This window comes from Bombina bombina, chromosome 1, assembly GCF_027579735.1.
Source record: "Bombina bombina isolate aBomBom1 chromosome 1, aBomBom1.pri, whole genome shotgun sequence".
Classification (NCBI taxonomy): domain Eukaryota; kingdom Metazoa; phylum Chordata; class Amphibia; order Anura; family Bombinatoridae; genus Bombina; species Bombina bombina.
This window is the reverse complement of record NC_069499.1, coordinates 1,466,680,214-1,466,696,208: the sequence shown is the minus strand read 5'-3', so window position 1 is coordinate 1,466,696,208 and position 15,995 is coordinate 1,466,680,214. Positions and strand designations below refer to the sequence as shown.

At 40.3% G+C, this 15,995-nt stretch overlaps 1 protein-coding gene across 4 annotated transcripts in view; it reads right to left on the bottom strand.

Annotated features, from left to right (window-relative positions):
• BAIAP2 (BAR/IMD domain containing adaptor protein 2) overlaps window positions 1-15,995 on the bottom strand; it is a 549,446-nt gene that overhangs the window by 420,530 nt on the left and 112,921 nt on the right. For all 4 annotated transcript variants that reach the window (XM_053706634.1, XM_053706611.1, XM_053706618.1 and 1 more), the window contains exon 2: window positions 12,961-13,036. In XM_053706634.1, the coding sequence (XP_053562609.1) occupies window positions 12,961-13,036 (76 nt within the window). The remainder of the gene's footprint in view (window positions 1-12,960; window positions 13,037-15,995) is intronic.

Genomic DNA, 15,995 nt, shown 5'->3' with positions numbered 1-15,995 from the left:
TCTTGGGAACAATAATAGACTCCTTAGAAATGAGGATTTTTCTGACAGAGGCCAGAAAATCAAAACTTCTAAACTCTTGTCAAATACTTCATTCTGTTCCTCTTCCTTCCATAGCGCAGTGCATGGAAGTAATAGGTTTGATGGTAGCGGCAATGGACATAGTTCCTTTTGCGCGAATTCATCTAAGACCATTACAACTGTGCATGCTCAGACAGTGGAATGGGGATTATACAGACTTGTCTCCGACGATACAAGTAGATCAGAGGACCAGAGATTCACTCCGTTGGTGGCTGTCCCTGGACAACCTGTCACAGGGGATGAGCTTCCGCAGACCAGAGTGGGTCATTGTCACGACCGACGCCAGTCTGGTGGGCTGGGGCGCGGTCTGGGGACCCCTGAAAGCTCAGGGTCTTTGGTCTCGGGAAGAATCTCTTCTCCCGATAAATATTCTGGAACTGAGAGCGATATTCAATGCTCTCAAGGCTTGGCCTCAGCTAGCAAAGGCCAAATTCATACGGTTTCAATCAGACAACATGACGACTGTTGCGTACATCAACCATCAGGGGGGAACAAGGAGTTCCCTGGCGATGGAAGAAGTGACCAAAATCATTCAATGGGCGGAGACTCACTCCTGCCACTTGTCTGCAATCCACATCCCAGGAGTGGAAAATTGGGAAGCGGATTTTCTGAGTCGTCAGACATTTCATCCGGGGGAGTGGGAACTCCATCCGGAAATCTTTGCCCAAATTACTCAGTTGTGGGGCATTCCAGACATGGATCTGATGGCCTCTCGTCAGAACTTCAAGGTTCCTTGCTACGGGTCCAGATCCAGGGATCCCAAGGCGACTCTAGTAGATGCACTAGTAGCACCTTGGACCTTCAAACTAGCTTATGTATTCCCGCCGTTTCCTCTCATCCCCAGGCTGGTAGCCAGGATCAATCAGGAGAGGGCATCGGTGATCTTGATAGCTCCTGCGTGGCCACGCAGGACTTGGTATGCAGACCTGGTGAATATGTCATCGGCTCCACCATGGAAGCTACCTTTGAGACGGGACCTTCTTGTTCAAGGTCCGTTCGAACATCCGAATCTGGTCTCACTCCAACTGACTGCTTGGAGATTGAACGCTTGATCTTATCAAAGCGAGGGTTCTCAGATTCTGTCATTGATACTCTTGTTCAGGCCAGAAAGCCTGTAACTAGAAAAATCTACCACAAAATATGGAAAAAATATATCTGTTGGTGTGAATCTAAAGGATTCCCTTGGGACAAGATAAAAATTCCTAAGATTCTATCCTTTCTTCAAGAAGGTTTGGAGAAAGGATTATCTGCAAGTTCCTTGAAGGGACAGATTTCTGCCTTGTCTGTGTTACTTCACAAAAAGCTGGCAGCTGTGCCAGATGTTCAAGCCTTTGTTCAGGCTCTGGTTAGAATCAAGCCTGTTTACAAACCTTTGACTCCTCCTTGGAGTCTCAATTTAGTTCTTTCAGTTCTTCAGGGGGTTCCGTTTGAACCCTTACATTCCGTTGATATTAAGTTATTATCTTGGAAAGTTTTGTTTTTGGTTGCAATTTCTTCTGCTAGAAGAGTTTCAGAATTATCTGCTCTGCAGTGTTCTCCTCCTTATCTGGTGTTCCATGCAGATAAGGTGGTTTTGCGTACTAAACCTGGTTTTCTTCCGAAAGTTGTTTCTAACAAAAACATTAACCAGGAGATAGTTGTGCCTTCTTTGTGTCCGAATCCAGTTTCAAAGAAGGAACGTTTGTTGCACAATTTGGACGTAGTTCGTGCTCTAAAATTCTATTTAGATGCTACAAAGGATTTTAGACAAACATCTTCCTTGTTTGTTGTTTATTCTGGTAAAAGGAGAGGTCAAAAAGCAACTTCTACCTCTCTCTCTTTTTGGCTTAAAAGCATCATCAGATTGGCTTACGAGACTGCCGGACGGCAGCCTCCTGAAAGAATCACAGCTCATTCCACTAGGGCTGTGGCTTCCACATGGGCCTTCAAGAACGAGGCTTCTGTTGATCAGATATGTAAGGCAGCGACTTGGTCTTCACTGCACACTTTTACTAAATTTTACAAATTTGATACTTTTGCTTCTTCTGAGGCTATTTTTGGGAGAAAGGTTTTGCAAGCCGTGGTGCCTTCCATCTAGGTGACCTGATTTGCTCCCTCCCTTCATCCGTGTCCTAAAGCTTTGGTATTGGTTCCCACAAGTAAGGATGACGCCGTGGACCGGACACACCTATGTTGGAGAAAACAGAATTTATGTTTACCTGATAAATTACTTTCTCCAACGGTGTGTCCGGTCCACGGCCCGCCCTGGTTTTTTAATCAGGTCTGATAATTTATTTTCTTTAACTACAGTCACCACGGTATCATATGATTTCTCCTATGCAAATATTCCTCCTTTACGTCGGTCGAATGACTGGGGAAGGCGGAGCCTAGGAGGGATCATGTGACCAGCTTTGCTGGGCTCTTTGCCATTTCCTGTTGGGGAAGAGAATATCCCACAAGTAAGGATGACGCCGTGGACCGGACACACCGTTGGAGAAAGTAATTTATCAGGTAAACATAAATTCTGTTTTTCTCAAACACTGTGACTTACAGTATTGTCTATTTTGAATTTATAACCACACAGATGTGATTCCTGACTCACTTACTACACAGATCGTTATTGTTATTATAGTAGAGTCTAGTTAGATTACACACTGAGGTTTAAATAAAACTAATACAGCATAACTTCTGACACTGCAGTACAGCAACAGTATTATTGTATTATTAAAGCAACTCAATAAGTTTATAAAGCTAACTATATCTATGACTTTCAATATGAAAGAGCTAATCATTTGATATTCATAGGTCCCTCTAGGCAACCACGTTGCAAAATATCTAACCATATTTGTGAAATTAATATTGCAACACATGCATTCTCTGTGAGTGTTTTTAACATAAAGTTTGTTTTCCCTATTATAAATTTAACTCTATTAAAAGTTATATTTTAAATAACCATTTCTACTTGTCCATTTGTGTATAAGACTGGCAAACCTTTGAATTTTGAGATTCAAACAGTCAGAGATCTTATTGAAGATCATATTTTCTAATAAACTTCCTGAGTGCTATATGTGCATACTTTCATTAGGTGGGTTACTTACCCCCTAATAATTTCTTTCCGATATTTAAATCATGGCTTAGCTAACTGATCTTATTTAAAATAAAATAAAAAATCTACCGTGTTTTTTGTAGTTTAAGATTAATTTATTAGTTTTAGTAAAGGGTAGCACGTAGACAAAACTTGTACATAGTAGGTATAATAGAAACAGAACTTTTGTCAACCGTGACATACAAAAAAAAAAAAAAAAAACAACCAAACCATCATAAGAGAAACAGTGCACTTGATAGATTTGAAGCTGATTTTCAAGGTGACGAGAAGGTTGTAACTATACAGCAGAAAGTAGTATTAATTAAGAATAAGAAAACAATTATGGGGAAAAGAAAGAAGAATGGGAAAGAGAATAAAGGAAAGGATGCCTGAACTGGGATGTGGTAGACCCAGGGAAGGGAGATCAGTCTTAGCAAGGTCTAATAAGCGACGGAGGAGCTGCCCGCAGTCAAATTGAGTAGAGCTTGTCCATAATAAAACCTCATGCTGTGGAAAAGTCACGTTTCTGTCTTTTAAAGTAACCATGCTCTTCTAGAGAAAGCATCTCAGTTGTCCACTCTGTACAACGATGTAGAGAGGGAATCATTTTTGACTTCCGATTTCTGACTATTAAACTTTTCAGTGCTAACGATGGCTCTGACCCGTCACAGAGTTTCCCACTCTGGTGCTAACGACGGGAGAGCTAGCACTCTCCCACCTTGAGGGAGATCTGGGGGCTCCCACCCCGGCGATCGTGCCTGTAAAGTGACAATGACTTGATGATGTCACAGCACAACTTTATTAATAAAAATGACAATTGTAAGTATAGGAAAAGGGGGCATGGTGCTTAGAAGGCTGTATTTCAGAAATCTAAGCAGCTACAGACCCCCAAGACTCACCGTAGGAAAGGTAATCGCCTAACCTTTCCAAGAGTGTAAGTCTTGGGGATCTGGGAAAAAAATATATATATATATATTTAAAAAAAAACCTTTAAACAGCTTAGCACCCAGGTGGGAAAGTGCTTAGCACTCAAATGGTTAAAGACACTTTCTATTTTTTAAAAAGGTATTGGGATAACAGATGTGTAGAATTTAAAATGACATGAGCCAGAACAGTAATTTTAGGACACCCTCTGACGCTACACAACTATGCACCATTCCTCAGACACAAAGTGTTTGACAAAAAGATATCTATGCATAGAAACTAAAAGGAATACATCAAATGCTGTTTCACAAAGTAGAAGAAAACAAAATCCATACAGGAATGACACAGAATACCAGACTACATGCACTTCACAATGCCCCAAAATGAGGGTGACATGTTTGTATTTGTTAAAGTGTTAAACTTCCCTCTTTTAGCTGTATCTCACATTGTGCATAGATGGTCCTGTCCTCCAACAGAAACTATAGAATGGAGAAGCTAAACACAAAAAAAAAACACTTTCTCTCTAGTTCCAAATCAATACATACAGTATTTATTTAAATAAGGGGCTCTCTTATGCAGATATACATTTTTGAGTTTGAGGTCTCTTTATAGAGAGCAACATGGATGTATTTTTTTATTTAAAGACAGGAGCTGATTCAGTCCTACACGATAAAGCACCAGATGCTCTTGACTCATGACTTATTTCTGGTTAATGACTTCCCTGCAAAAGGAAAAATAACTCTAAACAGGCAAGAAAAAGCATGAAACTACTTTATAGTTAACCAAGTGGTTCTTTACACATCTGGGATGATGAAAAAAAAATATCCTTATCTATTTAAAATTATGTCACAATTTTAAATTGACAGGAATCAAATCCAAGTGTTAACACACAAAGGCTCTAGATGAACACACACACAGCTAAACAAGGATCAGATGATTCTAAAAAGAGGTTACAGAATCCGAGGTGGAACAGTCAAGACCAATAAAACACATTATAAAGACAGAAACCGGATGACTGACCAGCGTGGGAGCATAGTATTAAAAACAGAATTTATGCTTACCTGATAAATTACTTTCTCCAACGGTGTGTCCGGTCCACGGCGTCATCCTTACTTGTGGGAATATCTCTTCCCCAACAGGAAATGGCAAAGAGTCCCAGCAAAGCTGTCCATATAGTCCCTCCTAGGCTCCGCCCACCCCAGTCATTCGACCGACGGACAGGAGGAAAAAAAGAGGAGAAACTATAGGGTGCCGTGGTGACCGTAGTTAAGAGAAAATAATTCATCAAACCTGATTTAAAAACCAGGGCAGGCCATGGACCGGAGATACCGTTGGAGAAAGTAATTTATCAGGTAAGCATAAATTCTGTTTTCTCCAACATTGGTGTGTCCGGTCCACGGCGTCATCCATAACTTGTGGGAACCAATACCAAAGCTTTAGGACACGGATGAAGGGAGGGAGCAAATCAGGTTACCTAAACAGAAGGCACCACGGCTTGCAAAACCTTTCTCCCAAAAATAGCCTCTGAAGAAGCAAAAGTATCAAATTTGTAAAATTTGGCAAAAGTGTGCAGTGAAGACCAAGTCGCTGCCTTACATATCTGATCAACAGAAGCCTCGTTCTTGAATGCCCATGTGGAAGCCACAGCCCTAGTGGAGTGAGCTGTGATTCTTTCTGGAGGCTGCCGTCCGGCAGTCTCGTAAGCCAATCGGATGATGCTTTTAAGCCAAAAGGAAAGAGAGGTAGAAGTCGCTTTTTGACCTCTCCTTTTACCAGAATAGACGACAAACAGAGAAGAGGTTTGTCTGAACTCTTTTGTAGCTTCTAAATAGAATTTTAGAGCACGGACTACGTCTAAATTGTGTAACAAACGTTCCTTCTTTGAAACTGGATTCGGACACAAAGAAGGAACAACTATCTCCTGGTTAATATTTTTGTTAGAAACAACCTTTGGAAGAAAACCAGGCTTAGTACGCAAAACAACCTTATCTGCATGAAACACCAGATAGGGCGGAGAACACTGCAGAGCAGATAACTCAGAAACTCTTCTAGCAGAAGAAATAGCAACCAAAAACAAAACTTTCCAAGATAACAACTTAATATCTATGGAATGTAGAGGTTCAAACGGAACCCCTTGAAGAACTGAAAGAACTAGATTTAAACTCCAGGGAGGAGTCAAAGGTCTGTAAACAGGCTTGATCCTAACCAGAGCCTGAACAAATGCTTGAACATCTGGCACAGCTGCCAGTCGTTTGTGTAATAAGACAGATAAAGCAGAAATCTGTCCCTTTAGTGAACTCGCTGATAATCCTTTATCCAAACCCTCTTGTAGAAAGGAAAGGATCTTAGGGATTTTGATCTTATTCCATAAGAATCCCTTGGATTCACACCAGCAGATATATCTTTTCCATATTTTATGGTAAATTTTTCTAGTTACCGTTTTTTTGGCTTGAACTAGTGTATCTATCACGGACTCTGAAAACCCACGCTTTGATAGAATCAAGCGTTCAATTTCCAAGCCGTCAGCTGGAGGGAGACCAGATTTGGATGTTTGAATGGACCCTGTACAAGAAGATCCTGTCTCAAAGGTAGCTTCCATGGTGGCACCGATGACATATTCACCAGGTCTGCATACCAAGTCCTGCGTGGCCACGCAGGAGCTATCAAGATCACCGAGGCCCTCTCCTGCTTGATCCTGGCTACCAGCCTGGGAATGAGAGGAAACGGTGGGAACACATAGGCTAGGTTGAAGGTCCAAGGCGCTACTAGTGCATCCACTAGAGTCGCCTTGGGATCCCTGGATCTGGACCCGTAGCAAGGAACCTTGAAGTTCTGACGAGACGCCATCAGATCCATATCTGGAATGCCCCCTAATTGAGTCAACTGGGCAAAGTTCTCCGGGTGGAGTTCCCACTCCCCCGGATGGAATGTCTGACAACTCAGATAATCCGCCTCCCAGTTTTCCACACCTGGGATGTGGATCGCAGATAGGTGGCAGGAGTGATCCTCTGCCCATTTTATTATTTTGGTCACTTCTTTCATCGCCAGGGAACGCCTTGTTCCCCCCTGATGATTGATATAAGCAACAGTCGTCATGTTGTCTGATTGGAATCTTATGAATCTGGCCTTTGCTAGTTGAGGCCAAGCCCTGAGAGTATTGAATATCGCTCTCAGCTCCAGAATGTTTATCGGGAGAAGAGACTCTTCCCGAGACCATAGTCCCTGAGCTTTCAGGGATTCTCAGACCGCGCCCCAGCCCACTAGACTGGCGTCGGTCGTGACGATGACCCACTCTGGTCTGCGGAAGCTCATTCCCTGGTACAGGTGATCCTGGGTTAGCCACCAACGGAGTGAGTCTCTGGTCTTCTGATCTACTTGAATCACTGGAGACAAGTCTGTATAGTCCCCATTCCACTGTTTCAGCATGCACAGTTGTAATGGTCTTAGATGAATTCGCACAAAAAGGAACTATGTCCATTGCTGCAACCATCAATCCTATTACTTCCATGCACTGAGCTACGGAAGGACGAGGAATAGAATGAAGAACTTGACAAGCGTTTAGAAGTTTTGACTTTCTGACTTCTGTCAGGAAAATCCTCATTTCAAAAGAATCTATTATTGTTCCCAAGAAGGAAACTCTTGTCGACGGAGACAGGGAACTTTTTTCTATGTTCACCTTCCATCCGTGAGATCTGAGAAAGGCCAGAACGATGTCTGTGTGAGCCTTTGCCTTTGAAAGAGACGACGCTTGTATTAGAATGTCGTCCAAGTACGGTACTACTGCAATGCCCCTTGGTCTTAGAACCGCTAGAAGGGATCCGAGTACCTTTGTGAAAATCCTTGGAGCAGTGGCTAACCCGAATGGGAGGGCCACAAACTGGTAATGTTTGTCCAGAAAGGCGAACATTTAGGAATATGTAGATACGCATCCTTTAGATCCACGGTAGTCATAAATTGACCTTCCTGGATTGTGGGTAGAATCGTTCGAATGGTTTCCATTTTGAACGATGGTACTCTGAGAAATTTGTTTAGGATCTTTAAATCCAGAATTGGTCTGAAAGTTCCCTCTTTTTTGGGAACTACAAACAGATTTGAGTAAAATCCCATTCCTTGTTCCACCGTTGGAACTGGGTGTATCACTCCCATCTTTAACAGGTCTTCTACACAATGTAAGAATGCCTGTCTTTTTATTTGGTTTGAGGATAAGTGAGACATGTGGAACCTTCCCCTTGGGGGTAGTTCCTTGAATTCCAGAAGATAACCCTGAGAAACTATTTCTAGTGTCCAGGGATCCTGAACATCTCTTGCCCAAGCCTGAGCAAAGAGAGAGAGTCTGCCCCTACTACATCCGTTCCCAGATCGGGGGCTACTCCTTCATGCTGTTTTGTTAGCAGCAGCAGGCTTCTTGGCCTGCTTACCCTTGTTCCAGCCTTGCGTCGGTTTCCAGGCTGGTTTGGTTTGAGAGGCATTACCCTCTTGTTTAGAGGATGCAGAGTTAGAGGCCGGTCCGTTCCTGAAATTGCGAAAGGAACGAAAATTAGACTTATTCTTGGCTTTGAAAGGCCTATCTTGTGGAAGGGCATGGCCCTTTCCCCCAGTGATGTCTGAAATAATCTCTTTCAGTTCTGGCCCAAAGAGAGTCTTACCCTTGAAGGGGATATCAAGCAATTTTGTCTTGGAAGATACATCCGCTGACCAAGACTTTAGCCAAAGCGCTCTGCGCGCCACAATTGCAAACCCTGAATTTTTCGCTGCTAATCTAGCTAGTTGCAAAGTGGCATCTAAAATAAAAGAATTAGCCAACTTGAGTGCGTGAACTCTGTCCATAACCTCCTCATACGGAGTCTCTCTACTGAGCGACTTTTCTAGTTCCTCGAACCAGAACCACGCTGCTGTAGTGACAGGAACAATGCACGAAATGGGTTGCAGGAGGTAACCTTGCTGTACAAAAATCTTTTTAAGCAAACCCTCCAATTTTTTATCCATAGGATCTTTGAAAGCACAATTATCCTCGATAGGAATAGTAGTGCGCTTGTTTAAAGTAGAAACTGCCCCCTCGACCTTAGGGACTGTCTGCCATAAGTCCTTTCTGGGGTCGACCATAGGAAATAATTTCTTAAATATAGGAGGGGGGACAAAAGGTATGCTGGGCTTCTCCCACTCCTTATTCACTATATCCGCCACCCGCTTGGGTATAGGAAAAGCATCAGGGTGCACCGGAACCTCTAGGAACTTGTCCATCTTGCATAATTTTTCTGGAATGACCAGGTTGTCACAATCATCCAGAGTAGATAACACCTCCTTAAGCAGTGCGCGGAGATGCTCTAATTTAAATTTAAATGTCACAACATCAGGTTCTGCCTGTTGAGAAATTTTACCTGAATCTGAAATTTCCCCATCCGACAAAACCTCCCTCATGACCCCTTCAGATTGGTGTGAGGGTATGACAGAGCAATTATCATCAGCGCCCTCCTGCTCTACAGTGTTTAAAACAGAGCAATCACACTTTCTCTGATATGCAGGCATTTTGGATAAAATATTTGCTATGGAGTTATCCATTACTGCCGTTAATTGTTGCATAGTAATAAGCATTGGCGCGCTAGAAGTACTAGGGGCCTCCTGCGTGGGCAAAACTGGTGTAGACACAGAAGGAGATGATGTAGAACTATGTCTACTCCCTTCATCTGATTAATCATCTTGGGCAACTTTACTATCTGTGGCAATACTGTCCTTATTTTGTTTGGACGCTATGGCACAATTATCACACAATTTTGAAGGGGGACACACATTGATCTTCAAACATATAGAACATAGCTTATCTGAAGGTGCAGACATGTTAAACAGGCTTAAACTGTTTTAAAACAAAACCGTTACTGTCTCTTTAAATTTTAAACAGTGCACACTTTATTACTGAATATGTGAAAAAGTATGAAGGAATTGTTCAAAATTTACCAAATTTTCACCACAGTGTCTTAAAGCATTCAAAGTATTGCACACCAATTTTCAGAGCTTTAACCCTTAAAATAAAGAAACCGGAGCCGGTTACAGTTTTAACCCCTCTACAGTCCCAGCTACAGCCTTTGCTGCGACTTTACCAAACCCAGGGGGGAATAAGATACCAGATGAAGCCTTCTAGGAACTTTTCCAACTACTTTCAGATCCTCACACATGCATCTGCATGTCTTGCTCTCAAAAGTAACTGCGCATTAATGGCGCGAAAATGAGGCTCAGCCTACAACTGGGAAGGTCCTTCCTGACTGGAAAGGTGTCTAACACAGTGTCTGACGTTAAAAAACGTTCCCCAAGCTTATAAGTGTGAATTACAAGCATAAACATGTATAAAATGCCCAAATAAAGCAATCGATTTTGCCCATAAAAGTGTCTACCAGTTTTATAGCCCATATTAAACCCTTTATTCTGTTTGAGACTAAGAAAATGGCTTACCGGTCCCCATGAGGGGAAATGACAGCCTTCCAGCATTACACAGTCTTGTTAGAAATATAGCTAGTCATACCTTAAGCAGAAAAGTCTGCTAACTGTTTCCCCCAACTGAAGTTACTTCATCTCAACAGTCCTATGTGGAAACAGCAAACTATTTTAGTTACTGTCTGCTAAAATCATCTTCCTCTCACAAACAGAACTCTTCATCTTTTTCTGTTTCAGAGTAAATAGTACATACCAGCACTATTTTAAAATAACAAACTCTTGATAGTAGAATTAAAAAACTACAACTAAACACCACATACTCTTAACCATCTCCGAGGATATGTTGCCTGTGCAACGGCAAAGAGAATGACTGGGGTGGGCGGAGCCTAGGAGGGACTATATGGACAGCTTTGCTGGGACTCTTTGCCATTTCCTGTTGGGGAAGAGATATTCCCACAAGTAAGGATGACGCCGTGGACCGGACACACCAATGTTGGAGAAATAGAGATTTGTGAGGGTTTTTTTTTCTGCTCCTAAACTTCATTTAAAATAGACCGAAGTGCTGACATTACAGTGAAAGATAATATTTTTATCTTTGCAGCGATTAGCACTTAACAGCAGGGAAGCTATAAAATCGTAGAATCATCTGTATCACGCAGGTCACTGCATTCTGGGTCTGCAAAAAATAAAAAACACTTCCATATACTCTCCTGACCTTTCTTTAGGCATTTATAAAAAAAAGGATCTTTAGAAAGAATATGCAGAATTAAATGTCAAGCTTTTCATTTGGATTTCCATGGCCACCAGCCTCCTAATGTTCATCCTAAGCATTTGGAAACTATGCAATATCTTTAAATCCTTAAAAGGACATAATACTCATATTCTAAATCACTTGAAACTGATGCAGCATAACTGTAAAAAGCTGACAGGAAAATATCACCTGAGCATCTCTATGTAAAAAAGGAAGATATTTTACCTCACAACTTCCTCAGCTCAGCAGAGTAAGTGCTGTGTAAAAAGTTATACTTCAGCTGCAGGTAAGAAAAAAAAAAAAAAAGAAGAAATGAAAGGCAGCCAATCGGCATCAGTGCTAAGGTCATGAACTCTTTTACTGTGATCTCATGAGATTTCACTTAACTCTCATGAGACTTCATAGTAAACTTCCTTAAACTGAATAGAGAAATAGCATGAATGTGCACAAGGCTCACTCCCTTGCCTGTCCTGGGACAGATATACTGATTTGCTGCTTAAAGTCCTTTGCAATGGGGTTTGAATAGTTTGGACATTTTGAGGTAAAATATCTTCCTTTTTACATAGAAAAGTTCAGGTGATATTTTCTAGTCAGCTTTTTACAGCTTATGCTGCATCACTTTCAAGTGTTTCAACAATTGGGTATCATGGCCCTTTAATATAGTTTTATACATATACGCTGCTGAAAATGTAGAGAAATTTTAAGATGCATATTTTAAACAACGGATTGCTGCAAAACATACATTATTAAAATCTCACAGCATATGTGATTTTAGGAGAACACCACTGCATAAAAGAAAAGAGAGAGAAAGAGAAAGAGAGAGAATATATACATACACATATACATGCACATATTATACACACATACATACATACTTCAGGTCTATAAAGTTTGGAATGACAATGTCGTTTGATGTTGGGTACTTGAGAAAATTTAAAACGCACAACATTTGAACCTTATGCATTTCACATTATGCATTTTAAACTACTGCCAAAAATTAACAATTGCAAAGATATTTTTTCTTGAAAATATAAATATATACTTTGCAGTTGAGAAATCAATGATTTGCTTTAAACTGAATGTGATTTACAGCTCTACACTGCTGCTGTTTAACTTCTTAATCCCAATAAGGAAGCGGAGCAGAGGTGCTGCGTGCATTGCTTTTAATGTACTGCATTTATCGAGCCCCAAAATTATATTAGAGACAGGGCATCCGCTCCTGTAAGACTTGGGATACACCATGACAAGTAAAAGCTCTAGGGATGTTTTCATTTGTACAAAAATACATTTTGACAAATTATGTCATATATACCAATGTTTGGGTTAACCAGATAAGTAGGAAGGAGAAGAATAGCAGAAGTTCAGAAGGAAAAAAATAGAGTTGAAAGGCTACACTACACATAAGTCAGGAGATGCAATAAGCTTTATCAACTTTGTCCATACAGCACAATCGTCTGATTCCTGTTTAAAGGTCTGCTTTGCTTCGCTAAAAACTCGCTAATTTAAAAGGACTACAGTTAATACATTTATGCTAAAATTACTAAGCACTGCATAATTCTTATTGGCTACACTACACAAAAAGACTAAACTGCAGCTGTGGCAGGACCTTGTAGCTGTGAATCTGCAGAAAGACCACCAAGGCTAACTGGTCTAGAAGTATAAGGCACTGCAGAGTGATAGGATACATAATATAGGCTGATCCGACGATATTACTTACTTGCCAAAGCTTTTTCATAGTTCTTTCCCATGGCAATAAAATTCCTAAGGCAGGGGTTGAACTGTTCCATGATTGTCTGGAAGAAAAAGAAAATAAAGATGTATTTAATTATCTTAATGTATCACATACAAAAAACATGGCAGACACTGAGTGGAACATACACGTCTAGAAGATTTAATAAGATCAGCATAACTCTGTTCTGGGTAGCTCATGCATATAAAAATGATCAGGTTTATTAGACAGCATTGCGCATCTATAAGCAGGTTAATGCGGTTACAAAACTCAATTCCTTTGTTGAATTCTGATAATTACTAGGTCCATAAATAGCTTTTTGATAGATCTTTTCAAAATTAGCTGGTTAGCTCCACCCTTCTCAGGGGAAAGACTCAGCATCCCGTGAAATCTGATATTACAAAAGAAAATGGGAAACTGTGTCACTATTCAGTTTCTTGCTTATAAATGTATACCAAGAGTCAGATAAGAGAAACCACTTCAGAGAGCATTATAAAAGGAAGGAATGTAAGCCCCTTTGTTGCTGAGCCACGTAGCAACCCTGAGCTAAAACCCATTCTTAATTTCTTTGCACTGATAGCATTGAAACATTAAAGGTCATTGCTTTTTTTGGAGTAAAAGTGGCTGCAAACTGATGTTTCCAATTATCAATTTATTCACTGTAGTTTATTAAATTGTATTAAATTATAAATTGTTTAATAGTTTATTAAATTGTTTACAATACCTTTATTTTGTTATTTGAAATAGCTGCTTTTGCCTTTTGAAGCTCTCATCTATACTAAAATTTCAATAGCGCAGTATTGGCTAAATAAAAGCTATGTAAAACAAGAAGGTGAATAAATCACACTCCCAATAGGGGTGGGGTGGGAGAAGAACTAAATGTTCATTTTTAATTGTTCTATGTACGGATCCTTGTGTATGCAGTTTGGGGTAAGATATAAGGGATTTGAGTATAAAGCAAGACAATTGCTGTAAGCTTAGCCCATTTGATTAAGTTGTGGTTTCAATTAGAAAAAAAACAGCTTGTTAATATTTAATAAACCTTGAGGAACAATTTCCCCATACATTTATATTCTGCAGTTTGTATAGCAGATCATTAGAAACATTAAGGGGAAACCACTCTAGAACATTCAAGATTAATTATAGTTTGCAGTAAATAAATACCAATGGCAAAAAGTACCAATAAAGAATACAAAAAAGGTGACCTTTTTATTTCTATAAGAACTATAGTAAACAACATGGAAGACATTATTACCTAAATATTTCAAACACTTTAGATGGTTTAACATTTAAAATCCCTTTACCTTTTCAAAATACCAACAGTTAAAATTCTATAAATAGGTTATTCAGGGATATCATTAGTTCTAGAACTCAATATTTGTGGGGCTAATTAAAAGGTGGTGAAAGGGTTTGCACACAATATATGGAGCCCTTTGCAGCTCAACGGGGGTGCTGCACATATTTGGGGGTGCAACCTCAGTACCCCCATGGATGTTGATCAATACAAAATTAGTCATTGAAAATTATATTATTTTTTGTCCTCCTCTTTATACCATCTTGTACTTTATGCAGAAGAGAACTATATAAAAAATATATAATAATACAAATATATATATATATATACACATGTTTTCTTTTAGATCAGGTGGATGGCCAAGTGCGTGTGCTTTGTTTACCCTGTGAACAAAGGGCAGCAGGATGCACTATGGGAAGAAGGCAGGTCGGCGGAGGAGTGTTATGCTCTGGGCAATTTTCTGCTGGGAAACCTTGGGTTCTGGCATTCATGTGGCATTCATGTGGATGTTACTTTGACACGTACCACCTACCTAGAGATTGCTGCAAACCACGTACACCGCCTCATGACAATGGTGTTCCTTGAAGGCAGTGGCTTCTATCAGCAGGATAATGCAACCTGCCACACTGCAAATATTGTTCAGGAATGGTTTGATGGACAGAAAGAGTTCAAGGTTTTGTCTTGGCCTCCAAATTCCCCAGATCTCAATCCAATTAAGCATCAGTTAGATGTGCTGGAACAACAAATCCGATCCATGGAGGCCCCACCTCGCAACTTGCAGGATTTAAAGGTTCTGTTGCTTATGTCTTGGTGCCAGATACCACAGGACACGTTCAGATGTTAGAGTGGAGTCCATGTCTCGACGCATCAGAGCTGTATCAGAGCTGTTTCCTCTTGTGCCCAACATTTGGTGTGTGTGTACATACGTGTGTGTATTCTGCACCTCATTTATTTAAAACATAAAATGATTTTGATATTATTGACTTTAAAAATGACATGAAACCAAAACATTTTCATTCATAATTCAGATAGAACTAAATTGGAAAGATGTTTAAAAATTGCATACTCTATTACTAACTTGCTTTGTTCTCTTCATATCTTTTGCCCAAAGCATACCTAGGTAGGTTCAGGAACAGCAATGCACCACTGAGAGCTAGCTGCTGATTGGTGGCTACACATTAATGCCTCTTGTCATTGGCTCACCAGATGTGCTCAGCTATTTCCCAGTAGTAGAATGCTGCTGTTCCTTCAGCAAAGGATACCAATAGAATAAAGCAAAAGTGATAATAGAAATAAACTGGAAAGTTTTTTTTAAATTTTACGGTCTATTGTGTTTCATATCCCTTTAACGTGGAAAGAGTTAAAAGAAACTAATCTTCGGTTCACATGGCTCAAGGCAAGTAAACCAGTCACAAGTGAAAGGAGCTTTGTTAGTTCTGGATAAGCAGAGACAAAACACTCACTCCCTTCTCTGTCCTACGTCTGTTATTCAATATGTGTGTACCTGTAGTCAGGGTGTGCTACTGCAAAAGTATTATGAAAACAGTTGGATCTTAACCTAACTTCCAAACCTCTGAAACAAGATCCCAATAAACCTTTTTGTAAATGTACAGATCAGACTTAAGTAAAAATATTGGGATGCGTTTGATTCATTCATAAGATATTTTGTGACTTTAACCAATTGTTTTTAATACAACCAGAGCATGCACAATATAGAAATGAGATTAAA